Source organism: Electrophorus electricus, chromosome 3 (assembly GCF_013358815.1).
Source record: "Electrophorus electricus isolate fEleEle1 chromosome 3, fEleEle1.pri, whole genome shotgun sequence".
NCBI classification, from domain to species: Eukaryota; Metazoa; Chordata; class Actinopteri; order Gymnotiformes; family Gymnotidae; genus Electrophorus; species Electrophorus electricus.
Genome location: NC_049537.1, coordinates 7,166,753 through 7,194,565, shown reverse-complemented (window position 1 = coordinate 7,194,565; position 27,813 = coordinate 7,166,753). Strand labels below are relative to the sequence as shown.

At 39.9% G+C, this 27,813-nt stretch overlaps 1 protein-coding gene across 3 annotated transcripts in view; it reads right to left on the bottom strand.

Annotated features, from left to right (window-relative positions):
* negr1 (neuronal growth regulator 1) overlaps nucleotides 1–27,813 on the bottom strand; it is a 125,852-nt gene that overhangs the window by 46,413 nt on the left and 51,626 nt on the right. For 2 of the 3 annotated variants that reach the window (XM_026998811.2, XM_026998813.2), the window contains exons 4-6: nucleotides 27,557–27,688; nucleotides 18,098–18,218; nucleotides 15,663–15,814 (exon numbers count right to left, since the gene is read on the bottom strand). In XM_026998811.2, the coding sequence (XP_026854612.1) occupies nucleotides 15,663–15,814; nucleotides 18,098–18,218; nucleotides 27,557–27,688 (405 nt within the window). Of the gene's footprint in view, nucleotides 1–10,434; nucleotides 10,477–15,662; nucleotides 15,815–18,097; nucleotides 18,219–27,556; nucleotides 27,689–27,813 lie in introns of all 3 variants that reach the window. The other variant, XM_026998812.2, reaches the window with a different exon arrangement.

Genomic DNA, 27,813 nt, shown 5'->3' with positions numbered 1-27,813 from the left:
AGCTACACCACCACGCAGCTACAAATTAAAATGTCAAAACAATAGAAATCTTCTATCAGTTTGTCTGCATCCTTTCAAGATGCTATCACAAACTACTTCAAATGCAATCCAAAATGTTGAAAGTCAGAAAATGCAAAAAATCTGTATGAATGGTACAAATGAGAGTATTAACATTTACAAAAAATTTCCCTTCGAATTCCCCACGTTCATACAACTTTAGATTTGTGATATAAATTTGATATTAAATATGTCTATAGATCAACAGGTGAACCTTCCCACAGTGCAAAAACACATTATTATATGTAAATACACCCACTTGGCTCCATTTGAAGTTCCAGTGGTTTCTTTACAGAATGTTACAGTGCATACATAACTGCCTACCATCACTCAAGCATAATATTCATGACCTACATATTTAGTAAATCTGTGTCACACGTTTATGTACATACCTTCCTCTCTTCCCTGTTTGAATGTTTTATTTTGTTTATTTTATTTACTGCTGTGATTTCTCATTTCTCATGTCTTGTAACCATTTTTAATGTGTCAAGCCCCCCTTTGCACCCTTTTCTGTGCCTCTTGAGCATGTTCTCCTCGTCACTGTTCTGCTGAGCACTGACTACACCCAATTAACACCTCTTCCTCTTCACTGGTCTACAGACCACTAACTACACCCAATTAATATCTCCTCTTCATCACTGGTCTACAGACCACTGACTACACCCCATTAACACCTCCTCCTCGTCACGGGTCTACTGACCACTGACTACACCCCAATAACACCTCCTCTTCATCACTGGTCTACAGACCACTAACTACACCCAATTAATATCTCCTCTTCATCACTGGTCTACAGACCACTGACTACACCCCATTAACACCTCCTCCTCGTCACGGGTCTACTGACCACTGACTACACCCCAATAACACCTCCTCTTCATCACTGGTCTACAGACCACTAACTACACCCAATTAATATCTCCTCTTCATCACTGGTCTACAGACCACTGACTACACCCCATTAACACCTCCTCCTCGTCACGGGTTTACTGACCACTGACTACACCCCAATAACACCTCCTCTTCATCACTGGTCTACACACCACTAACTACACCCAATTAATATCTCCCTTCATCACTGGTCTACTGACCACTGACCCACACCATTAACACATCCTGCTCATTACTGGTCTACTGGCCACTGAGTACACCCAATTAATATCTCCTCTTCATCACTGGTCTACTGACCACTGACTACACCCCATCACTTGCATTTGTCTCCTGTTAAGAACTCACTGGGATCTACCTTTGACACTAAGAGGCAGTTTTCTTTTGCCAGTTGCCTAGTGTTGTGTTTTTGACCTTTGCCTGTTTATATCATTGCCTGACCATAGTCTATTCCCCAGGATCTTGATTGCAGTTGTTTTTGACTTCAGACAGTCTGTTCTGGACTCTTGTGAATTGCTTACCTCATTAAATCATCTTGTGCATGAATCTTGCCTCTGGGCATTATTCATTACCGTTACCAACTGCCAAGAAAAAGTCCTCATAAATGTAGTGTACCTGGCTAGTACACCTGACCCTAAATTCCAAAGTTCTCATAAGTGTTGTAGCTGGTCAGTACACCTAATTCTCAACTTCAAAGTCCTCAAAGGTGTGTCATAGCTGGTCAGTACATCTGATCCTCAACTCGAATAGCTGTAGCAGGAACATTATTCCAATTTCTTTCTATAACCAAAGAAAACACACAAACCCACTTTTTGCAAAGCAATTTTAAATAACTTATAAATAATACTTTTGTTAATACTTAACTTTTGTTAAGACAATGACTAAATCTTAACAGGAGGCTAAATCTGTGTATAATCTATAAACTGGCATGCAGTAGATTAGCAAAAAATTAGCAAGAGCAATGATCCTTATTTCAGTACAGTTTAATTTTAGCCACGTTCTAAAATTCATTTTGTTTCTCCCTGTAACAAAAACTCTTAACTGAAACCACTTTATAAGCACTCACGAAAATGACACTCTCCTCTCAGCTCTCAGTGAAACCTGCTATTCAACTCCAGCATAAACCGACATCAATCACTGAAATGTCAACAAACAAAGCAAAGGACACACTATCAAAAAGTAATCTCATGGAAGACATATACAACCCATGGAAATAAAGAACTAAGGCAGTAAATATATCTCTGTAAGGCAAAAGAAAAAAGTCAGAACTGCAAACATACGTTGACAAGAGAAGTCAAGGATTTAATATTCCTGTGTTTCACTCTGGGGAATGCTGCATGCGTGTGGGCCACTGAGGTAACGCAGTAATGCTCAGAAGGTTCCGCGACAGTACAACATAAGAAAAAAAGAACAATAATAAAACAAGTGCAAAGCAAACAGGCTAATCCTCTTTTCTCTGAGCAGTTCAGACAAAAGCGCCTGCCATTCTGCTGCATGCAAATTGGCATCTTCAGTGCATACAGGATGTAAAATGGGACTTATTAAAGTGGATTGATTGTTTTTCGTGTTAACTCTAATGGGATTCTAAAATGTGCGTTCAGAAGTTCAGAGCAAGCTTGGCCTTGGGGCACATGCCCTTAGATCTCTGTCAAAGACAACGTGCTGCACACAAGTCTCCTTAATCTCTCCCACACACAGCGAGCAAGTGAACACACAGAGCACCTTCACCAAGGCCTTGGCATCATCAATGCAGCATCAGAAGCATTTACACATCTGGAAAAAAGTAATACTTCAGCCCTTTTGAGAGTCCCTCAGGCATTCCTCAAAATTTGGAGTCAAAAATACATTTATGGCGCAAGAGGTGGTTTGACATGGGATGTGTAATTAAAGAGAAGATTAGAGATTCTATCCAGCCCCAGCAGGAGGGAGTGAGCAGGAAAGAAAGAGGGCGGGAGGGAGGAAGATGACTTGCTGTGTATTTGAGAGGAATGAAGAAAAAGATCAATAAACCCCAATGATAGCTTTACAGAACCAATAATTGGCAGAAGGTTCGCAGACATCTGTTCACCTGAAAAAGCTCAGCACAGCAATTGAGTGTACTCGGTTGTTTAGCTAAACTAGGTGATGTTCAATTGGTAACCAGGAGGCACATATTACAGAAAAAATTGGCCCACCTCTCTTTACACTTAGAACCTTGTTAGCTGGACATGAGCCCTCTACTGCCTCTGACATTTGTGAATGTCACAACCTTTCCAAATTTTAAAAGTCCTAAAGGTTTTATTTGGAAGTATCAACAGGAAAACAAGTAGCATGGCAAAAACTAATCTTGATTCTGTGGTATTAATGGATGTTTTAATATGGCCTATTACGGGTATGCATGGGGGAGGAGGATTTCAACTGTATGACAGTGAGTGACTGTGATGGAGAGTGAAGGGACCAGGTGAGTGATGGAGGTTAGGACATGTCCGGAGCAGAACACAGCTTTTCTCCATAGGCATCAGGGATAATTGGGTGCTGGAATAAGAAATAGCCCAGTCATGCTCTGCTGCTAGCGAGTGCATTCCACTCCAGCGGCCAGGGTAATGACAACACACAGGCAGAGCATAAAGTTAGAGCATGCACAAATGTTTTTGTTATATGCAAGGTGAGAACGATTTGTAAGATGTAAGGAGAGCTAAGGCTTTATATTTGACTCACTACATTTGACAAATAAATTATGTTTGTACTAACTCATTTTATATATCAATAGACAGTACAGCAGAGTATTATTAATTTATTTGCAAGTGGTGGAAGAAAATTCTACTGTGTGTGACATAGTATGTTATGATAAAAATACAACCTGTATAGCACCATACATTCATATACATTAGGGTTATGTACTAGACCATTTACATATACTTTTTGTTGTTAAAAAAAAAAAAGCCTAAAAGCATTGAACTTTGATTGGTGATTGCTCTGTGAGTGCGTTGAGGATAAAAATGGCACACTACACTGTTAACAGTCCATTCTGAAGCATGCAAAAAACCTTCTGCACACGTAAAAACACTAGATAAAAGGTTCTCTTGTAAGTAAAAGCCCTGAGGTTGGGAGGCCATTAGAGACACGCAGAGAAAACTGGAGCCTTGTTGGCATGACAACCCAAAAGTCTGGACTAATCTTTTGGCTACCAATTGTCACAGTAATCCTCGCAAAAACACAAGAGGCAGTGGGGTCTTCGTCCAAAAGCTCAGGAGAGCAGCCAGGAGTTCCTTTCGACAAATAATCCCAATTAAAATGTCAATTAAATGGATCAGCGATTGGAGCCAATATTAACGACAATAAGGCAGGCTTGGTCCTATAGTCATTCAGATCACTGATTATGCAATAAATTTAAATGGAAAGCAACTGCCATTACTTGACAGGCATGATAGGAGTATTTATGAATCTGCAGAGCTCATCAAGGACCATATAAAACGGTAATACTGGTCAGTCTGCACTGTTATTACCAACTATGCACAATGTTAACATTCATATTTTGAACCCAGAGAAGTATGCTTCAAATCATAAGAAAAAAAAAATATCTGTAAGAGATGTTAACTGCCATGCCAGCCATTAGTTAGCTTCTCCAAATCATGCTCTAAGTCCATTATTTCCTCTTTTAAGTCATCCATATGAAACAGCACTGCAAACCAACTTACTAATGATATTCCCTCTTTGCTGAAACCATTTAAAGACAATCTCATTTGCATTTTAAATTTGCTGGCTATCATTTTCCGCATTTGCATTCAAACACTGTACTGCCATATCCAAATGGGGAGAACACTATGCAACGGTACAGGGCTCAGCCAGGCGCTTTGATCATGCAGTCAAGTAATATAAATAATTATGTATATTTATATATAGACAGAGAGAGGTAATATTCGAGATGGGATTGAAATGGGGCTGACAAGATAAAAGCGTTGTCGAGATCAAGAACGAAGATGAGAGGCAGGAGGAGGGAATTAGCAGATAAGAGAAAGGGGAGACAGGGCCCAATCAAAACAAAGAACGCTCCACGCAACTTCATGACAACCATGTGCAAGAGTAGCCACTAATGCTTTCACTAACACATACCTTTCTGTTCAGCTCCTTTACCATCATGCCACAGAAGGTGACATGCGAGGGGAGAAGCACCATCCCTGGACTTGTGACATAATATACTATTCAGGGGCAACATGCAAACATGCATTTGACTTTCAATTATAGCACTTTCGAACATGGCACTTTCTATTACAGCACTGTGTTTGAAGCCCCTGGCCCCCACCCATGAATGAGGGCAGGTCCAGTGGTTCAGTGGTGGACTGCGCTGGGGTGAAGGAAGCTGCAGACGGCATTTAACAGACAGCCCGGAGAGGGATCGCCACACTGGGGGAGAGCAAGAGTGCATGCAGGAGAGGTACTGATAACAGAGCGTAGGAGAGAAAGAGGGAGAGAGTGAGAGCACCAGGAGAGTGGACTCAGGCTACAGTGATCTTTTGCTGCTGCCCATTCAGAACTGTGCATGTCATCTTGGAGAATGGTGAGAGCCCAAGGCTAAAGATGAATCTGCAGCAGAGGCAGAGGTCAGGCGATCTGAGGTCTCGGTAGGAGACTTTAGCCCATGAAAAATGCATGTTTTTTTTGTGTATTTGTACAGGTATAAGAATGGCAGGGCCACAGAAGTCTTTGAGACATTTGGTAGAGGGACACTATTTCAACTGAATTAACGTAGCTGATGCCTGATGCAGTACAGGCAGGTGAGTCATTATAAACCATTCTAAAAATGACAACAATAACAAAATGGACAAACACAGACATGCACAGTGTTTTATATATATATGTATATATATATATATATATATATATATATATATATATATATATATATATATATATATATATGCATACATACGTATATTCATATACACACACACACTCAGATGAAATTCTTTGAATTTAAGGATGAGGTGTAGTTGCATAATTTACATTTTCACAGAATGATACAAAAGGTATTCAAAATGGTATGTAGTAGTTCATATGGTGTCCTATAAGCAATAAGTAAGCCTTTTAACGTGGGCACCTTAGAGGAATGTACTAAAACTGAGTTAATTGCTCTGCAGCGCACACCCCTACAGCAAGCTTCTGAACCAGGAATCTATACCAAACAAATCTGTATGCAGGCCAGGGCACACTATTGATTTTCGAGCTATTCTGGGGCTCATGTAAACACAGGAGCATTTAGAATGGGGATGTCTTCAACAAAAAGCACACACTGGCTGCTGGTTGACCAGGATGAATGTAAGCACCAATGCTGTACACTATACCTGTTTAGAATCTAGAGGTCACGTTATGATATACGACGCAACATCTGCTTATCATCTACAACCAGAGATGAGCATGTCTTTTTTTTTTCTTCCTACAGCGAAGGTCGGGTAGTCTGCACAGGGGGCTCTCCTCTCTCCATCCTTCCCTCCCTGATATGTGACAAATCTGATAAGTGCACCTGAAAGAATTGCTAAACAGGATTAAGACCAGATAGGCTGCTGTGACTAGTGGTCTCCTCTGAGGGAAGGAGAATTCAGAGAAATTGGAGAAGGTGTAGGGAAGGAGAGGACAGAGAGCTTTGAAGTGGTGCGCTTGTTGGAAAAAGACAGGCAAACAGCATGTGAAGGGTATGTCTTAGAGATGTTTAAAAAAGCCAGCAGTCTTGAGGTTTAAACAGCTTAAACCAGATCTTCAATCGCAAATACTGAAGTGATTCATTTGTGACAAAGTTGCATGCTCCAAATAGCCATGGTTCATTTCGCTAGCAAGAATAAGCCTAGGTGAGGGAGAGGTTAGCTTCCCTGTCCAAATGTTTGTGGAGGCTTTCCAGTGCTCATTCAGTTTAAACATTCATTAAAAAACCTTTGCAAGGCAAAATCAAGTGGATTCAAACATTACTTTGAAAAATAATCACAGGAGTTTACAGAAATGTGTAAAACAGTCCATGGTAGAAAAAATAGAGCTGTGCTAAAATATCGCATCTTTAGTAAATTCAGAGGAGACATGCTCAAAAGATACTTTAACACCAAGCAATGCGGCGAAGCAAAAATCCCAAATAAGGGACACTCTTCCATAGAAGCAAAAAGGAAAAACAGAGGCTTGCATATAGCAATATCAGACCAGTTTATTACAATACTAGAGCAGTATATTACAAGACCAGAGCAGTGTTGGTTTTGAAGCCAATATTGCGATTAGTGAGTTACATGAGCATTGGCATGTTCAGGTGAATTAAAGTGACCAAAGTCAAGGTGAAAGAAAGAAAGAAAGAAAGAAAAAAAGAAACTCAAAAACTAAATCAAAGTACAGGCTGTTGAATTATCTGTTCCCCTGTAGTGAGTGTTGAAGACAAAGAACCTAATTATGATCCCATTTCCATTCTAAAGAAGCACATGTCCATGAGTAATATCTCTCTTTTGCAATGACACTTGCTTTGGTATAAAAGGTCCTGTATTTGCAATAATAATCAGTATTCATACACCACACATGCTTGGCATATGCTCCACCATATGTTTGGAATAAACTGCAAAGGGTTTTGTATGCAATGTTGTAAGGTTCTCACATAATGCTACTCCATCCTGTTTGTCAGGTTAGTTTGAACAAGGGCTGAAAAACAAGGTTTTCTTTCATTATCTTTATTCAAGAACAAAAAAAGCATCTTTCTAGCTAATGCACTGGCATCCAGCAAATCATGTGTTTTGTTAGTTGGACAACATAGGTGGCGCATGACTCTGAGGAAAAAGCAATGTCAAGTTAATAACATCCGGCTAATAGCTCACAGAGACAGTGAAAAATACCCAGTTGGAAAGGGTATCAAAGGCGAGGCGTTGCACTTAAACATGATTAAGCCCTGTAGCTAAGCTCATTGGAAGCATGAAGAATGAGATGGAAAGGGCACGACTGGGCACAGACGAAATGCTGCCCAGCTACTCCAACAAAGTGACACACAGAAGTGATCCATTTACCTACATCTCTATCAGTTTCATTACTTTTTCATTAAGTGAAATCATAAACACGTTTGACAACACAACAACAAAAAAGATAAATATCGGATCTGAAAGAAACAGCTCATTTCCCCCAAATATCAACTCAGTATAATGATCTGGCTAGGTAGTCATACAATAATGTCAAATACCACTGGGCTTTCTGAGATGATTTCAAATGTTGCACAGATGTATGTCTAATCAGTAAATAATTAAATGAAGAGTTCTGAAACAAAAGGAAGTAAGATGATTTTGTTATGATCAAATGGTCCCATTTATTCACAAAATGCTGACACTGGAAATTAATGGCAGGCACGGCTCTCTGTTTAGATGGACATGGCTGATTATATCAGGACTAACAGGTGCAGTAAGAATGACTTTTTATATTGCTCAACAGAACATGGTTTATTTTATTAACAGAACAAAGTGCTACGGTGCATGTCCTTCACACCTGCTCTGGTTAAATCAGTCTCTGTTATTCTGCAAAAGTGTTTATGGTTTCTATTAGCAGGACACAGTAAAAATGACTGTTAGGTCAAGTCTGAAAGGAATCTGGGAGAATGTGAATGTATCTGTCATTTTAGTCAACATTCTGAGCACTGCTGCTGTACTTCAACCTCAGGGTGTGTGTGGAGAAAACCACTGAATGTGTGTGACATTGATTTTCATAGTTATTAAACCAGCTTCTTTCAGTGTAGATTTCAATGTAATGCACAGAACCTCCACATATTTATATTGTAGCGGGCCAAGGCAGAAATAGCTAATACAGAATATTGGTTGGTATCTCGTGCCTACCAAGTTCTTGAATGATCTATTTTTGCTCCAATCCCAGAAACTTCACCCCTGACTGTACGCTAGCACAAACTGGGAATTTAATATAGTTGAACAGTCTATGATGAGTGTGTCCTAGTCAATTAGAACTGCATATGTTAGTGTGCAAATTGCTGTCAAGCCTTCAGCAAAACGACATTATCACTTTCCATCTCAGGTGATTTTTTTGGGGAGTTTATAAAAATATCTGGCTGAAAATCTGAAGAACACAATTGCTCATTTCCCTCCTATATTTTACTTTCTCTTCAGTAGCCATCATCCCTCCTATAGCAGAATGATGTCAGAAGATAATTAACCATGTAATTAATTTACATACTTTGTTAACTGAAGCGTGGTACCAGTTGCCAGAAATGTGAACCTAACCTCCCTCCCTTCAAGTCACTCATGTAGGACACAGCAAAATTAACTTTAAATACAATTTGGAACTTGAAATAAAACAAGAACAGTAGGACATCGAGTCAGTTCATCTCACAGACTGATACTGCCACTACAGCACTGGACCATGAAATTGTCATTTGTTCTGCAAGCCTTAAGTCAAATCAAAGTTATGGGTTGCTGAGGACTGATCCCTGAAAGCAGTGAGAGATTCACAGGACTAATTATATCCATTTCAAGCAAACAGATAATGTAGTGTCAGAGGGTAGTACCTAGAGGCATATCAGTAAAATGGATCCTGGAAGTGTTTGAAGATCTGTGATATTGAGTGGCAACTCACAGAAGCTCCCCCAATACACACACACACACACACACACACACACACACACACACATACAATAATGCTGCGGCATTAATAAGCATATACATCACAAAGTGGGTGTGTGTACATTACTCTGTTTGCACGTGTGCGTGTGAGTGTGTGTATGTGTGTGTATGTATGTGTATGTGTGTGTGTTTGTTGGGGGTGGTATCGATGCTGTATGTGCTGAAGAGGAAGTAATGTAACCCACTTTTGAAAAGGCTTTCAGAGCATATCCCACATCCTCATTTAAAATGCAAACACACACACAGATGCACATGCACACACACCCATGTGTGCATAGGTGTACGCGTGTAGACACACACACACACACACACACACACCATCCTTCCCCAAAATAAGGTCACTATGAATACTATGATAGCCGTGATTTCAAAGGAGCACGAAACACACAGCGACATCATAAAGAGTGGAAGGTGGGTTCGGAGGCGGTGGAGTCGATCTGCTGCTTAGTCGGAAAAGAAAATGGCTGCACAGACAACAAATAAAAAAGAGGAGTAGAGGAGGCATATTATCAATGTTCTGCTCTTCATGCAGACCGCACTAAAGCAGAGAATGGCGGGGGAGGGGGGAAGCTGGAGAGAAGCAGTCAGCATTTAAGGAAAGCCACTCGGCCTCAGACCCACACATGACAGTACCATTAGGCCACAGCTCTCACCAAGGGGCAGGCAGTGCTCGACTGGGCCGTGCCATGGGTGAAAGGAAAACGCAAAGTAAAGGAAACCAAAGTGATTCGAAAGACACACAAAGCTGTACGCCAGCAGGCATCCCGGCCAGTCGAAAGTGAGAGAGATTGCAATGAGGAAGAGGTCATTTTGGTTAGTGTAGCATTGAGGGTCCCTTACGGAGTTGCGTTACAGCATGGTGACGTATACTGACCTGGACTTGAGACAGCGCTAGTTGTGGTGGGTTCAATAATTGCTACAGGGGGGGGGGAAGGAGAGAAGGAAAAAGAGGACATTCATACATTATTAGGGAAAAGGGACTGTTGCAGAAAGACGAAAAGAAAGCCAAAGAAACAAAGGGAAAAGAACATGCACTGAACAGAGCACGGCTGTAAAATGATCAATGAGTGCGCTCTTCTTTCTGCTTTAGTTTCTTTCACGCAGATCTCAATCCCCAGCAGCCAGCGGAACTAAGCTCAGAACTCTTGAACTGCCAGTGTAATGTTTAAAATCATTTTGATCAGTTTTTATGTTCAGAGGTCTGTCTGATTCAGATTTAATTCACGTTGTGCTGAACTGCTGATCGTTGATACTCCAAATCTAAAGTTTGTGATGATCCTTCAATTTGGTGGTCTGGAATAGAGCTCAACTCAATTAACATACAATAACATTTTCACCTAGCAGACAACCATTTAATCATGACTATGTAATAAGCCTTTCATTTTATTAACAGATATCAAACTCTCAACTCACCTAGCTCCCCTTTAGGGATATGCTGACACCATGGCTTAAATATCAATCTGTATTTTAGCCTCTTGATTTTCATAATAATTTTTTTCACTGATTCAATTTTGAATTCCTTCATTGCAAGTGAAAAAAAAAAACGTTTTAAAAAAACGATTGTCCTCCGTGCAATTAAATTAAGTACAGAAGTATATACATTGCAGATTTATTTCGCTTCATTTTAGAGGAATATTCACATATCTGTGTTAGAATTAATACATTTATGGTATAGTATGTGTTAATGCCCAGGGTTGCCTCTTTAGATTACATTTTCCTTACTATCAATCACTAATTAAAATTTGTTTATACATTATCTTATAATAAAACATGAATAATAAAACATAGCCAAAAGTCATAACCAAATGCATACCACTTCCCAATCTTTATCATGTTAAAACTGCTGCATGCTCCTGGATGCACTGTACAAGTGTATGTGAAGCCATGCAACTTTAATAACTGCAATACTGCATGATCCTTTTGACTCAGATCATAGAAGACTTTCCTTTGAAAGTCCTTTCACAAACTGTGATTTTAGGAGTTATTTTCAAATTGCAGCACTTTGCCAATAGATGTACACTTGTGGTCTACCGAGAGAAAACCAAACCACATGTGTGTTATGCAACAGAGGCCTTAACCACTTTCATCCCAAATATCGTACACAAGAACGAAACTTGGGACAAATATGCCATTAAATTCAATAAATAGAATCTGGGAATAAAACCAGGGCTGGATTCAGAACCATAGTTTATGAAGGAAGCAAAAATAACAGTGGAAGGTACACCAACATATAAAGTCATCATAAACCATCATTTTAGAGAGGGAGCATTTAAAGAGGGAATGTCCAGCCAGGAGACTGGGCAGTACACTTCTGGTTTAACCTTTGTCCTTTGTAATACAATCCACTTTACTGAGCCACTCTATTTATTGATTTAAATACTTAGTTCTTGGCCCTACCTCCTGTATCTGTGTATTTGTGTGTGTTTGTGTGTGTGAGATTTTGTGCACACACACACACACACACACACACACACACACACACACACACACTTAACACACTACTTAACTGTTAGCCTCAAAACACTAGCTCAAAACTACAAAAAGCAACATTTGAACATCAAACGTGTCTTGGATTATCAGACACATTTGGTGATACTGACATGGTTGTGCTATGGTAGTAGGTGTTGCACTGGTAATTGTATTTTTACACATGTCAGTGTTGGTGCTGGGTTGAGACTGGCCAGCCACTCAAAAATTAAATATCCATTTTAACAGCAAACACACACACACGCACTTTTATTCTTTTACATTGCAGTTTTCTCTCCATCAACACCCATTATAGTACAGCACTCAATTTTTTGACATGCAATCTTCTTGAGACCTAGGCATACGGCCATGGAGCAAGCAACATTGTATCCCATAATAGTGGATCCGTGTGTGTGCTGTTCGACCTCTGATCTCACTTGCAAGACAAAACACATTATGGAGAAAGGAACAGCATTTCATTCTATAATAACATCACGTTTTCCTAGCCAAGCAGCAACCAGAGAAAATGTGCAGCTTCCACGCAATTCATAGCGGCATAAATTGCAAAGATAGAAGAGTACTATCTGCTGTGTGTCCTTTAGGAATATTGTATGAAAATGTGACAGTAAACAGTGGATAGTGAATCCATTTTTCTTAGCCTGTCTCAATGCTGGGTTTGAAAATGTTAAGGTCATGTGCTGAGACATTTGATGGCTCTAATTCACTCATCTTCAGAAATACAATGTAGGGTACTCACTGACAAGCATTGCCTATATCCTTGACTGACTGATCTAGCCAGCTTGATGGCATGGCTTTTCCTGCCTATATTGACTGCCTATTTCTCCAGGCTGTTATAACCGCTTACTTCACTAATGAATGGAGGACAGGTGTTTTATAGCCAGAATGGAGCATGAATCTTCTTTGCATCGCATGTGTCAATTTCAGGTGAGACCTTCCTCTGTGAGGAGTAACATATTCATTATACTTTCAGTCTGCCAAGAAGCAGTGAAACCCCTATCCTTTAAAACACTCGCACACCTCAGCCGATGTGCTGGCATGGGAGACAGCGATCAATGAGACCAAGGGATGCCACCTCTCCTGCTGTCCAACCATCTTTCCTGCCCGCTGCTGTAAATTTCTGGTTCACAGAACCACAACAAATTAAGACACAGACACAAACCATAACCACAGATATGCCTCCGGCCCCTTTTCCTGGAGAACTGGCATTGAAATGTCAAGGTAATGGCTTCAAATGGCAAATAATAAATAATAACGGCATCAACCTCACAACACTGTCCACGTTCTGAACACATCAAGCTGAATACAGATTAAGGTGCAAGGTAATGAATTCCAAATGAATGCAGACATGTACATGTGGCCTGCAGAATTGTGAAGTCCTATAATACTGCACACTGTTCTGAAATGTACGGACATGAATGGTATGCAATCAGCATTTGGCGTTTCTCTTTTGTGAATGCGGGGCGCCTGGGAAAAAGCAGCTGAGCTCGGCTCACTATCGTCAGGGCCAATCTGATCCGTGATCACCGCAGAAATGAGAAGAGAAATGAACGGGTACCCCACGTGGCAAGAAAGAGTTATTCAGAGGACGACTGGCTCTTTGCCAAGCCCTGGGCGGAAACGGCAATCGCACAAATGAATTCACATCACAGCTATTCTGTTTCACCTTCCATTTCATCCATCCTCTCATGTCCCTGCACTGTGACTCAGGCGCAGTCACAGTATGGAAACTACGACAACAGTATCCCTGATGGCCAGGGCAGCAGTAACGGCAAGGTAACCGGGCCCGACGACAGCCGTGGTGACATGAAAGGATGACACCGAGGTAGTGATTGATTAGCATGCTAAATTGAATGAGGTCTCCATTAGCCAGAGCCTGCCAAGAGTGTAGGGGCTTTGTCAGTGGAGCCATAGCACTCTGTTGAGGGATTTGTTTTTGGCGGGGGTGGGGGGTTGTTGTTTTCCAGACCAGGACTGTTTCTTCTGTATTGTTTTAGCGAAATGTGAGCATACACTGTAGAATCGGCCAGGGAGTCAGTACGAGTTACTGAGCTGAAGAAGTCCACTTATATTTGTCCACCCATATTTGCTGATATAGTTTAACTATATCAGCAAATATGGGTATACACACACACACACACACACACACACACACAAAGATTTTTCCTAATCCTACCAAAATTCCCTAATTTTGGTAAGTCTGGCAATTAAGTTTTATGGACAATAAGCAAGCCAATAATTCTAAATTCTTTAAAAATCAAAGCAAAGCCACATTTCATTGTTAGCTTCTCTAATATTCCCCACAGTACATTTCCAACAGCGTGAGCCCTGCAATGCCTTTTCGCATAGTGCTGCTTTATACCTACACAATGATGACATGGCTGTCTACCGTATACAGAGCCAGAGCACCTCTGGAATGTGATGGAGATGAATAAGGACAAGCTATCAACAAACATCAGACTCATTAAACCCACGAAGTGCACTGTCACTGATCTTCTGAAATCTTTTGCTACATATATTTTCTCTAGTTGCTTGTACATGCACTTTCTAAAAAAGCTGTTCTGAAAACAATCTCTGAAAAGGCATTTGTAGGTTAGGCTGGTTTGCTGCATCCTGAAGGACGTTAGCATGTCATGAATTACCAGCATTGATTTTACCACATCACAGAGGTCCTGCACTACACAACTCAAAACAGCTTAAAATGGATAGCATGTATGGCATATGATAGGAGGGATCATGAACTGGGTTAGAAATACTCCACGGTGTCAGGTTTCTTCACATTGAGGAGAACATCAAGTACCACAAGGCACTTTGATTTGCACTCCAAACCTTGTCTCTAGGTCACGGCTCTCCATTAAATATTAATGTGTCCCTGAGCCCACCTTTGCTTCATCAATACCTATTGACTGATATTATAATAGCAATTCAGTCACTGGTAATGATGGCTGCTTCTTGGATTTGTAATTTGTGCAAATGTGGCAGTGTGTGTTGCGCAGGAATTGCTTGCCATTTCTCATTATGGGGATAGTGGAATGGGTTTCCTTTTCATTAGTGTTCATGATAAAGAGAGCAGAGCAGTTCCACCAGGGAGAAGAGGAAGAGAGCAGAGATGGGAGGAGAGGAAGGGAGAGGAGCAGGGTGGAGAGCAGAAGAGAGGGGCTGGGCAGTGGCAGGGCCTGGAAGCCTTTTGGCCAGTCTATTTTTTTCCACTGCATCACATCCATTGAGTCTTCAATAGGCTCCACTCTCTATATTGGTCTTCATTTAAAACCAGGCGTCTCAAGTAGCACTTCTCATTCGGCATTTTTAATGATATCAGCTTTTTTAGCAGTCTAGGTCTGATTTGTTAACAATCCCAGTTTTATCATTGACTTTGAAACCTCAAACTCAAGGATATTACTAAAGATTTCAAAATGGCCGTCCAAAGGAACTGCCACACCTTTCATGAAAGACACTTCTCTGAAACACCTCAACAAAACCAAATAATGCATTACTTTTCCCTATCTAATAAACAAGCATCCGTGTACACAGGCAGTGGTAAATATAGAGCCATATGCGGTAAAAGCAGCTCTGAGTTTCGTGAGAGCCAAACAACAGGAACTAATGCTTGTTACTTACGAATCAGAGGCACACTGGCGTTGGCTGTTCCCAACCTGTTAACAGCCACACAGGTGTAGTTGCCATAGCGATCATCCGTCATGTTGCTCACTGTAAGGACTGACCTGGAGCTGAGGTTCTTGATGTCAATGCCTGGTTGACCCTTGCTAAGCCTGAAAACAAAGAAACATAGAAAGATGGTGTCTTACAATATACACGGCATGCTAAAGAGCAGGATTTGAACTGAGACCAAGCTCAATCAGTCCATATATAATTTTTTAATGACTAGATGTGAAAAACTACAAAAAACATTTTATGGACCATAAAAAGCAAGCATTTTTAGATTCATATTCATGATCTACACCTTGTCTTGTTTTTTATACACTTTCATTTTTTTTTTTTTTTATCTCATTTTCACCCATTTTGTTTCTCTCCTGTTGCCAGTCGCTTGTGGGTAGGAAAACCACACGGTTTCCCTGATGCACAATAACCCAGCCAGTCCTTCTTTTCAAACATGGACAAGAATGCCAATCACTCATGGTTGAGAAGACAGCTTAACTGAATCAGTACATTGCAATGCGATGGACAGAGTGATCCTTTTATACGATCCCTGCCCAATGGGAACCCAGCCAAAATGTTATCCCATCCAACCAATACAGCTTTGCACAGGATGCATTTGTGTTCTTTAACAGAGGTTTTGAGGGGAAGAAGGAGGAGGAAAAGGGCATTCTTGGTCTCACCATTAACATTACTCTCCATATTATTAAACATCATGGAGAGCTGTTACTGATGAGATGAATACACCAACCTAATACATGAATAAGCTATTCATAAGTGAACTGCAAATGAACTGTGGTGATGTAACAACAGGGTAGGTGCTGCAAGTCTGCAAATGCCACGGCTGTGAAGCGAGCTCTCTCAGAGAAGAAGCTGTCATCGGTACCGCACGCGGGCGGCATGCATGACAAGCTCCGGAGCCAAGGTGCAACGTGCAGAAGACGGAACTCCTCTGCCCTGGCACTGCAGCGCCTCCCTAAACACATCTGAATTGATGGACTACCCATGTTCCTCTCTGAGCAAAAGAGATGCATCTGACCTTATGTCCAGCAAATCTCAAAGCAGCTGCTGTTTGCTCTCCTACTGAGATTTGCTCAAATGTTAGCAAAAGGTTTTACACGGATGATCACTACAAGGGGGAATGAATGCTACTGGTCCTTAACCAAGCAACAACCATAAAAGCAATACAGTTTGCTACAATGGGTTACAATGTTAAAGCAGTGTTAAAGCAGAGTGTTTTGACCTAGAAACATCACATGCTATTTTAGGGCATTGCAATCCAGCCTGACTTGTTTATCAAACTATACCAATGCACTGAGATAGATAAAGAGCTGTGGTTTAAACGGATTAATACTATATATCAAACACAGTAGCATTCATTAAATATATTCTAACCACACAGGAAATATTCCGTGGAAGGCAAAGTATGTTATTATATGTTATCACTTACGGTCTACACCACTAATAGTATTTTATCTATTTTATGAGAAAGCAGTCATTGTATGATATTATTTAAAGTTACCAACACCAATACTTTATAATCCATTATCTAATTTCATGGGAAAGCAGAAAAAAAGATTATCAAGAATTTATCAAGAATAACAAATGTAGTCTTAAATTAGGCAAACTCTAGAACCAGTGCCAAGGCCTCCTTAGCAATTTGAATAAATTGAGTGAAGCCTATAATTACAATTAGCACAGTGTGAACTGCTGATTCAGATCGTACTCAGAAAGAGTGGGTAAATGATGGGTAATGGGGTAATTTGGTATTTAAATTCAAGAACTGCCACTTGAGTCGACACTGATTGATGCAGAAACTGGGAATGCTCTTTACTGGTGGCAAGGTTATGCAAACATTTAATTAAAATGCAAGGTTAAGCCTTATAGTAAGACTTCTCAGTGTAAGCTTTCAGCAATTCATAGCAGAACAGTACAAGGAAAGCATGGTTGTTGAGTTTTAGCTGAATGATAAAAGCTGTAAGTTGGAAATAATCTTACTGTATTTTTGATTAGCAGGGGAGCACAGAACATATAGAGTGCACTGGCTCTTGAGACTGAAAGTATGAATAATAAATATGAATATTCATCTAAAACATCAGCAAGAGGCTGTGTGTAGCTCCCACGTTTCCCTGAAGCAGTAAAGCAGAAAATTCTCTTATCTGGATCCCCTCTTCACCCAGTCAAATGGCTGAATATTTACAGGGATTTAGATTGCATTGATGCCCTAGTCAGCTTGAAGGCCCACTTTACACAACAGAGAGGAACCAGCTGACATAAATCTTCATTGCAGCACGCCCTTTGAATCAAAGATGAACTTACAATGCCTGATAATGTATGATGAGTAAATGAGTAGGAGATAAACGACCAGCCTTTTTTATCACACTGTGTTTGGGTCCTACCTTTTCTCCCCCTTGTACCACTCAAAGACTGGAGTGGGCACAGCGGCTGCCTCACACCTCAGCAGGGCTGTGAAGCCGGGCCGGACGCCATGACTCTTCATCTCGTGGATCAATGGCGGAACTGTGGACAAAAATTCAAATGGGCTTAGTAAATGTACCGATAAAACCGAATTAGTGACAAAATTCCAGTTTGATTGGAACTTAGCACTATTTAGAGCAACATATCAAATCCTAGTAAAAGCAGGAAATGAATTGGTATCAATTAGGGAACTGCCTAAAATATGAAGCTTTATAATTAATACATTCTAAAAGGGAGTAGCTATACTTGAAGAGCAATAACATTATAACTATGGACTGGTAAAGCCAAAGAAATGCTACTAACACAGTGGGGAGAACCAAAAAGAAACGCTCAGTGCTAAATTGCTTAATAGAAGTTCAAAGTCTGAATAACAGAGGTAGGGTCTTTGAATATGAAATGAGGGCTCTTTCATGTTCTCAAACATTGTGTAAATCTCTTTCCAAGTGTCAGAGAGCCCAGCTGTAACTACGGGCCATTTAATTCCAGCCTGCCAGAGGAAAAAAAAGTACAGGGTTTGAAATACATATGAAATCATTCTTCAGTCAATCTGATTCATTCAACAGAAAAAAAGATACATTCAAGAAATTATTTACATAACTTTTCACTGGATTTTACACATTGTGACAATGAATTTTTTGGTTTTTACCACTGAATTCAGTATTGAACACAGCACTTGTGAGAACCGTGATGGCGCAGAGAGAGAGATGACTGAAGAATCAGTCCACACTTTCTAGGCACACACATCTGAAGCAGAACAGAAAATAGAAAAGTAGAAAATAGCTGCCACGATTTCCTTCCTTGAGGACAGTTATCCATGTAAATGTTCTTGTGACTAGCGTTAAATTACTGGCTAAGTCTGAGTTGGATGCAAATATATTCTTGACACACCTGTGTTTGAAAATGACCTGTAAATCACTGAGGTGCAAAAGCTATGCTCAGACTATTTTTTTTCCCATTTGGTTTCCAGAAAATCACTGCTATGACTTCACATCTGGAAATGTGAAGATACCTAGCTCAAACTTACTACCATGCCTACTTAACACCTGGCTCTAAAACAGAATACCCGTCCTTGTGCCACTCAGTCTCTCTGCCTCGCTCCTTATGCTACACAAACACATTTAGCCATTCTCGTGTTACACAAGCATCTATTCTTTTTTCTTCTTCATTTTATGCCCCCGCATCTGCCTCCAAAAAAAGATGTAAAGATGTAAAAAAGATGTAAATGCACACTGCAGCATGTAGTCAATTTGTGGTTTAAAATGTCACCCATTTCAGAAAACATTTTTCAAATGAACACTCAACTGCTTAAACTATGGTACAGCACTCTTGTCACCACTTAAAGCTCTGGGACATTTTTACACTGAAAGTGTTTAAATATCCCCCTTGCTTCTCTCACTGAACTCATGCCCCCACCTGAGACTGAAAGGCTGGTTTAGCAGACTATTTTGATTATTTCTCCTCCACGTGCTCTCCAGAGAGTGCTTGTGTCTGACAGATGAACCCAGCAGGAACGCAGAGTTTCACCATATGCACAAGGAGTTTGGCTCTTTTGAAAAAATGCCAATTGACAGTTGTGGCCTGGGTGACATACAGTCCATGCACCAGCCCACTCAGAAGCCCACTGAGCATTGTATAGTCTTAACTCATCCTAACAGGGCAGGAAGTGAGTGGAATGCATCTAGTGTGAGATTTAAGAATAAAATAATAGATCGAAGGAACACTCTGCTGACTTTTTGCAAACCTTGATGCAAAGATTACAAAAATAAACAAACAAATAAATAAACAAATAATGTACATTTGGACAATTTTGGTAGTAGGTTCAGGATTGATTTTATAGTGTGAACAGCAGCACATTAAGGTGAGCAAGATACTAATGCAACACAATGCAAAAGCAATGCAATGCAAGGAAATTCAACCCGTTATTTTTCAGTCACTGGGCATTTTAAAAACTTTTCTCAGAAATAGTTTTGGTCCAATCCACCAAAAAGCATGACATGTAGCCTTACTCAGGTTGCTATGTTATAACATGCATTTCCTGCCTTGGTTTTCCGCTTACTTCTCCAGGGCTGAGAGTGTTAATACAGGAGCCCCTTTCCCAGTTATATAGTGGCAGAAGTGAGCACCATGACATGACCCAATCAATAATTAATAAATAATCATTTATTTAAAAATAAAAAAGTGATTGTCCCAGCCAGTGAATTCTTCTGTTCAGCTTGTAAAGATCTGATAACAACTGTAACTGCTAACAGTTGTTAATGCTCTGTGAACTGTTCTTATCCATTAATAATACATTTCCCATCACATATCACATAAAGCCCATAATGTGACAATAGTTACCAGGAGTCTAGGTTTCAAACAGAAATTTCACACAAACTGGGAATTTCAATAAGCAACAAGGTTGCTGCATTTGTATTGTTTGTGTTTGTGTGTATGTGTGTGTGTGTATGATTTTCTCATGTTAACCACATTTTCTTTTACTGTCAATTATTTTTGCCAAACATATAGACCTAAATAGTTCCCCTAAAATGATTACAGTGTGCAAATAAAAGTTATTTAAAGCTGCCATTATTGCTAAATAGTATTGCATCAAATAAAATTCTTGCACAAACAAGCAAATAAAGAAAGAAAATATTTTTTTTATTTGTGACTCAGGTAAGACAGAAAGGGTTAAAATGCATTGATTGTGTATTTATTCTTCAAGAACATCCTTTTTTTACTTCATTATTGATGAGACTATGTCCTTCCATCCTCTACATAAGGTTGTCAAGTTTCATCCAATGAGTTAAAAAACACCACCACCAAAAAAGAGGCTTTGTTTACCTTAAATATTTGGCACATTAGGTGACATTTTGGGTGTGGGGGAGTAATAATATTTAACATCCCGTGTTGCATGCTTATCAATGTGAGTTTATTATATTAAGATTGAAGATGTCCATGTGCTTTTCGCCGAAGGAACAGAAGGATTCCCTTTACTAGACTGAGCATCTGTAAGGGCATGAACATACACATCTGTGTCTTAGCCTGCAGTAAACAGAAGCTGAAACCTCCAATGGCCTAAACTACTCTTCAGTATTGCATGAATGCATGATAATCTCTAAACCATTTGTACCCTCTGTGCAACACTGAGTTGGAGGTGAAATCTATGAGGTGTGAGAAATGACAGACATTTCTGTAGGTCATCGATCAACAAGATTTGTGCTGCATTGTGAGGTATTGGCAGGCCTTGATAGAGGCTTAATAGCATAGGGGTAGCTGGCTGTGACAGATATCCACACAGCTAACTCCCAAAACTCTATCAACCTAGCAGAATAGCTGTCATCGCTAATGGATGATCTGCTTAATTACTATCCATATTATAAATGCAAAGAAAGAAAAACTATTGTGACAACTGCCACAACAAGTCATCAAGGAAATAAAGAGTGGAAGAGGCAAGGCGTAACTCAAGCAGTTTGGAGGATGAACACTCGGATTTAAAACAGTTGCTTGGTTTGCAAAATGAGCACACCCAATTAAGAGACAATGAGACAAATCACTTTATATTCAGACTCATTCAGCAGCCTGTATGGGTAGTGTGTTTGAATGTAAATGACTAAAATGAGCTTATACCACCAACTAGGAAACCAGTAAGGAGTTGCACTTTGCAGGAAAAGGACTAGGTTTATAGAAAGTTTGATTTGTTTACATACTGCCTTTTCTTGTCAGAGTAATCCTTTGCTTTGCCTTTCCAGCTTGCCCACAGATGCAGAGAGAGAGAGAGAGACAGAGAGAGAGAGAGAGAGAGAGAGAGAGAGAGGGAGGGCATGAGCTGCTGTATAAGACTCATGGCAGCATAAATAACATGGCTAACAGAGATTATGCCGTATCAAAAAAGGATTAAATGGTGGTGTATGCTTTGGTAGTATTTTATAAAGAAAATACAACAATTTTCAACAAATCCAGGCTATGAATGAGAGTTCAGTATTAAATGCAAATTTATTACACAAGTTCTCAGATTCAATTACATTGGTTCTCCAAGGCGTTGTCACTATTGGCAGCATATTCCAGAATTGGCTAATGCAAAGTAGCAGTGTAAAAATCATGAAAGCCCAATAATCCTAGTAATTTACAGGCTCCATAGCAAAAGAGTGCAATTGTAAATCATCTGTGAGTTCCTAAGCCCCCAGCAGATGGGAGTATCTGGAAATAGCACAGTTGCTGTGAGAAATGTGTGCTGCAGGGCTCACTGTTTGACAAATTTGCCAGTAGCAGCTTGATCACAAATGCAAATGGAAAAAACAAGATACAAAATGTTGTGGGAAAATACCTATGCACATAGTATGAGCCCAACAAAAATAATAATATTTAAATAACCAGATGGTTAATGCATATTAACATGCATAAATATATCAGTCAAGAGGGCCAAACTCTGGACTAGAAGCACCTCAATCAGAGGCAAGAATGTGGACTTATTAGATACATGGTACATTACTGTATGGCAAAGGTCACTGGTTAAATAGAAATTATGTACTAATCCAATTGCTTTAGTTTGGCCTGTTAAATGTCACTCTGATACCTAAACAACTTGCAAGTCCATTGACACAAACAAATCATTTACCTTGGTCTTGTGATTTCTCTGGGTAGATACAATAAATAATGAACTGATATTATCTCTTGGTAAACAAACAAACAAAAAAAACCCCAAATACTTTGCCTGGAGCATTGCTCTACCAACAAGTATAGCATTTTTAATTTAAAAGATCAATTAATAATCCACCGCTTCAGCCACAGTCTAGAATGAGTTTTCTTCACAATTAAGAAATGGGACTCATCAGTCCGTGACTTATCAGCTTACTAACAGAAAGACTGCTTCAACTACCGTCTCCACCTCATTGTCCCATTCTGTCCGCCAGCACTGGGTTTAGCAGCAAAGATTTATTAATTCATTAAGATTTCCATTTACATTTTAAGAATAACATCTTGTTCTTTCTCTAATACACTAAATCCTTATAAATAACAGTCATGCTATAAAGAGACAAAGGCTGAGCAAGGCCCATAGAGAATAGTGAGTGAGGGAGAAATGTATTACACTGAATGAAATCATTAAACATAGAGGCTCACATCTTTGTAAGTAGACAAATTAGCTCCAGGCATATGAAATTGAAGAATAGATTCAATTTTGTACAGTGTAGTAGAGTTGGACAGTCAAGACAATCTGTTATTTGTCTATTTGGTATAATATCAATATGCAATAATCACAGAGGTCTTTATGAAAATGAATAAGGGTCCATGAGCAGTTGCTTCAGCAGTACATTCTGCTTAGTCAGTGGGCTAAACAGCTCAGTCAATAGATGCCTTTCATGTCTTTTTGCAGGAAGATATAATTTGAAGCAATAGCCAACATTTGTCCCCTACATCTTCATTTACTATATAGATATATTACACACAGCAAAGTATATTAGGCAACAAAGTATATTAGGCAACAGCAATTAATTGTGATAAGAAATACTATATGGAAAATGAAGACATTAGCCACATAAAGCTTTACTGGACCTGAAAAATACTGACGTCTCATCTCCTACAAAGCTTCTGTTGAAATTAATTACACTGACAATCACCATCTAAAAACCTGTTTTACTGTAATATTCTTTTAGTCCGATTACTTTCCTCTCTTGACAATATTTGATTAAATGTACCGAATCAAACATTCCCAAAGCTGAATCACTGCTTTCTGTCTGGGAAACTAGCCAAAAAATCTGAACAAGAGTTCAAGTCAAATGGAAATGATGGGTCACTGAGTGCCTGTGGCCAGTAACAGAAGGTTTCCTGTTTTAGTATGATAAATTACAGCACACCCCATAGGCTAGAACCCTCACATTTTAGTAAAGAGTTTAACCAATGAGATACAGTTGTTAAAAATACCAAAAATACAGCAATACAAAAATCAGTGTGCACGACATAAGCAATGCACTTGTCATCAAGGAGGAAATGAAAAGTATATATGAGTAGAAACTTGAGTATTTCTTCAACACTATCCGTGTTATGGTGAGAAACCCTCCTGTTTCATATTCACAATGATTTTTTTCCTTTTATCTATTCTGAAAGCTGGGTGTCACTTTAATACCCATGAGCCATATTATAGCTAAAAGGCTAACCCTAAACATCCTGCAGATTCAAGTTAATTAGTCCAAAAGAAAATGTGTTTTCCCCTCGCCAGAGAGGCCAACAGCTACAATGCAACATGATGCAAAGTGAAAGACACATGCTTTATGTGTTACTCAATCACCAATTTTGGATTTTCAACTTTAATGGGAGCTTTTGCCTAACATGTTAAGATCTAAAGGCCTTGACACACTCAAGAAAAGATAGGTTCTTAGCTTGGATGAAAAGAAAATGTCCTTCTTTCATAAATGAGCCAAGTTCATCCAACAAACATTAAGCCAGAATGCATTCTGACAGGATGACATATGAAGCATAGGCGTCACGTTGCCTCTAGAAAGCTGAAGCTGTTGTGTTTTGCATCCACATTCTAACCATCTGCGGAGCTGCATGACATCACCTAATCCGTCATGTTTATATATTTCTTTTCCTGTGATGTGTGCAGAGACAGCGTTTAAGCAGGGCATGGATGCAAGGAGGAAAGCAAAGCTGAACATCTGGTGCTGCTCACAATAGCAACAATCCAAAGGCTCAGCAAACACGACCATGTTAGGAGAGATGAACCGCGCTACAGCCTCTTCAAGATCGAAGGTCTTATTATCTAAGCACCAAACATGTATATTTGGAGAGGTCAAGACAAGGTGGTGGGCTTGTAGATGTGGAGTCTGTTCTATGTTGATTTAGCTAAGGTTACAGAAAAGGCCTCAGATACAAAAGCAAGGCCCCATTTTGTGGTAATTAGTTTGTGTGCTGGGTTACTGGACTGTCTTGTAGATCACTGAGCCAGATGTTGTTATCGCAGTGTCTCTTATCTGGGTAACTTCACACTACAACCAACTACAGGCTGACAATGGTACAGTTAAAAAGGCTGCATATTTCATGTTGTTTAGTTACATGATCTGGGTGCAACTGTTAACAACAGTGTGTTTGGCTCAGTGATGTACATGACATTCCAATAACATTGACAGCAAAGATTCAGATGACTCTCTTAGAGTCCAGTAGGCTGCTTTTTTGTAATGGCAACGTAACAACAAAAGGGAGTGACTGAGGTGTCAAGTACATATACACAGACACTTTACTGCATACCACAGGCTGCTTTTGCACATGCTTATGGACTCAATGTTTTCTTTTTTCTGTTAAGTTGTTATCCGTATGTACGCAGTGCAGGGCTGCAGAACCTGCTGACCCTGCCAAGGGTGCTATACTGCAGCAGCCTCAGAGAAACTTCTAGGGTAAGTACCTTGTTCAAAGGCACAGCAGCAGTGGTTAGGGGAAGGCCCTAACAGCAGAACCTGGAACCCTTCTGCTCCTCATGGTGTCTACAGAGGATACAAGAATTCCCTTACATGTTCTCATTTTTATCCTTACTGCATTTATAAAAGACACTGGCAGGCCATGGAGCTGCAGCAGGAGAAAACTTTAGAGCTATAATAAAATTAATATTAACACAAAACTTTATTAAGTACATTCATGCACACATGAAGATAATTTGTTTTCAACTAATAAATTTGCTTATTTCAATTAGTGGTCATAATCTGCAATTAGCCTAGAGGTCATTTCTGCTCTTACCTAAAAGCTGTAATTATTTTCAAAGGGGAATGAGATTATTTTGCTGTGTATTTAATTATACTGATTACCCTTGAAATGTCAAGAGTCAAGTCACATTATCTATAGTCATGTTAGGCTAATATAACGACAAGTATGTAGCAACATACTTTCGTAGTGCTGTTAAATAAATTTTTAAATGTTAATGTATTCTGTAGTTATCTTCCAAGATAGAACTGTTTAAGGTTCACAGTTCTTTTCCATAATAATTGAACTGAGAATGCATAATAACCCAAGAATCACAATAACAAACTGCCACACCCTTATTTCTAATTACATATTTGCTGTAGTATTTCCAGAGACAATTCACTCACACTCTCTCACACACACACACACGCACACGCACGCACGCACACACACACACACACACACACACACACACACACACACACACACAGGTAATGCCACATCTTTTTTCTACCAAGTAGAACTTTAATCATAGCTTGGTTAGAAAATATTCCATCACTTCTTCAGATTTCACAGTGGGAAGTACTTGTCATGGAATGGATTGGCTCACCAGTTTTCTATCCTCTCACACTTTTATTTTAGCACATGGTAAGGTAATCCTGTCTTCTAATTCCAGGCTTGGCACCTGTTTTATATCAAATTTGTTTGCAGCCTGAAGCAACCTTCCATGATGGACAAGGGTTGCTAAAAAGATAGATTGGGATTATAACCAAACGCCTCTTCATTTTACCCCCAGGAGCTGCTTCAGCCTGGAATGTTTCAAAGGTAAAAAGAACTACTGGCATTGTTGACATCATCTGCCATAGTAAATCATGTCCGTGCCTCCACACAGTATCACCCTATCCTCACACGTGGAAAGATTAGAGTATGAAACCAGCTGAAAATGTTTGCCGTTTGCCGAACACAGTAACGGCAGAGCTTGGGCAAGGGAGACAGCTTGGCACACCGCTGCTGATCTTTTCCGCTTTGTTAGAACCTGTCAATACAATCGACAGGGCGGAGCCAAGATGCGAGTTATGACTGCAGAGCCGTCCTCGGCCTCCCCTCAGCGAAACGCTGACATTTCCACACTGCTCTCTGCCCATCAGTCTTTGGTGCACCAATGGTGAAGGGAGGCTCTGCCTAATGGGCTCACTCCACACACATTCGGCTGTGGGAATATGCGTGTCTGATTTATGTGCTCACGCTTTGCTGTGATTCAGCATATCACGTCAACATAGACAAAGAGATTAATGATTCCAGTGACCACAAATAAGACAAGACGCCTTCGAAAAGAAAAGAGGAGGGGGAGAAAATGGTCACGTGTCCCCTTTCTTTTTGGAGAAGCCAGATCATCACCATAAGCATGATGGGTAAAGTCAGTATAAATCATGAATGCGTAGAGTGCTCATTACTGTCTTTTCACACTTTTGAGAGACTCATTACCTGCATAATAGAAGAGTCCTTATAACATTGAGACCATTCCTCACTGGAAATTAATCATCTCAGCCCAGACAAAAAGGGGATTCTCTTGTTAAATATTAAAAAACTTCCACACAATGAATTCTATTCTAATTTTCACCATAGCCAGCACCATTGCCTCTCAAGGTAAAGCAGTATCTCCAGCATAAAAAAAGACATCATTGTATGTGCATGTGCAGAATCAGCCGGTATGAGAATGAGCAGATACTTACAGTTAACTGTGACTTTCACAGTCCTGGTGTCAGGAGAGGCGATATCATTCTCAGCGCCACATTCGTAGTCCCCTGCTGCGTCACGAGTTATGCCAGTTATGTTCAAATTTTCTCCACTCCCAAACTTCCTGGCTGTGAGTGAAAGAAAGTAACATATGTACCCACATTCACAAGTGGTTTCCTTAAAATCTTGTGTTAATGTTATGGCCTTCAAGGTTGGGATACTGTTCCATCTATTTAGCTCAAGAAAGATACTG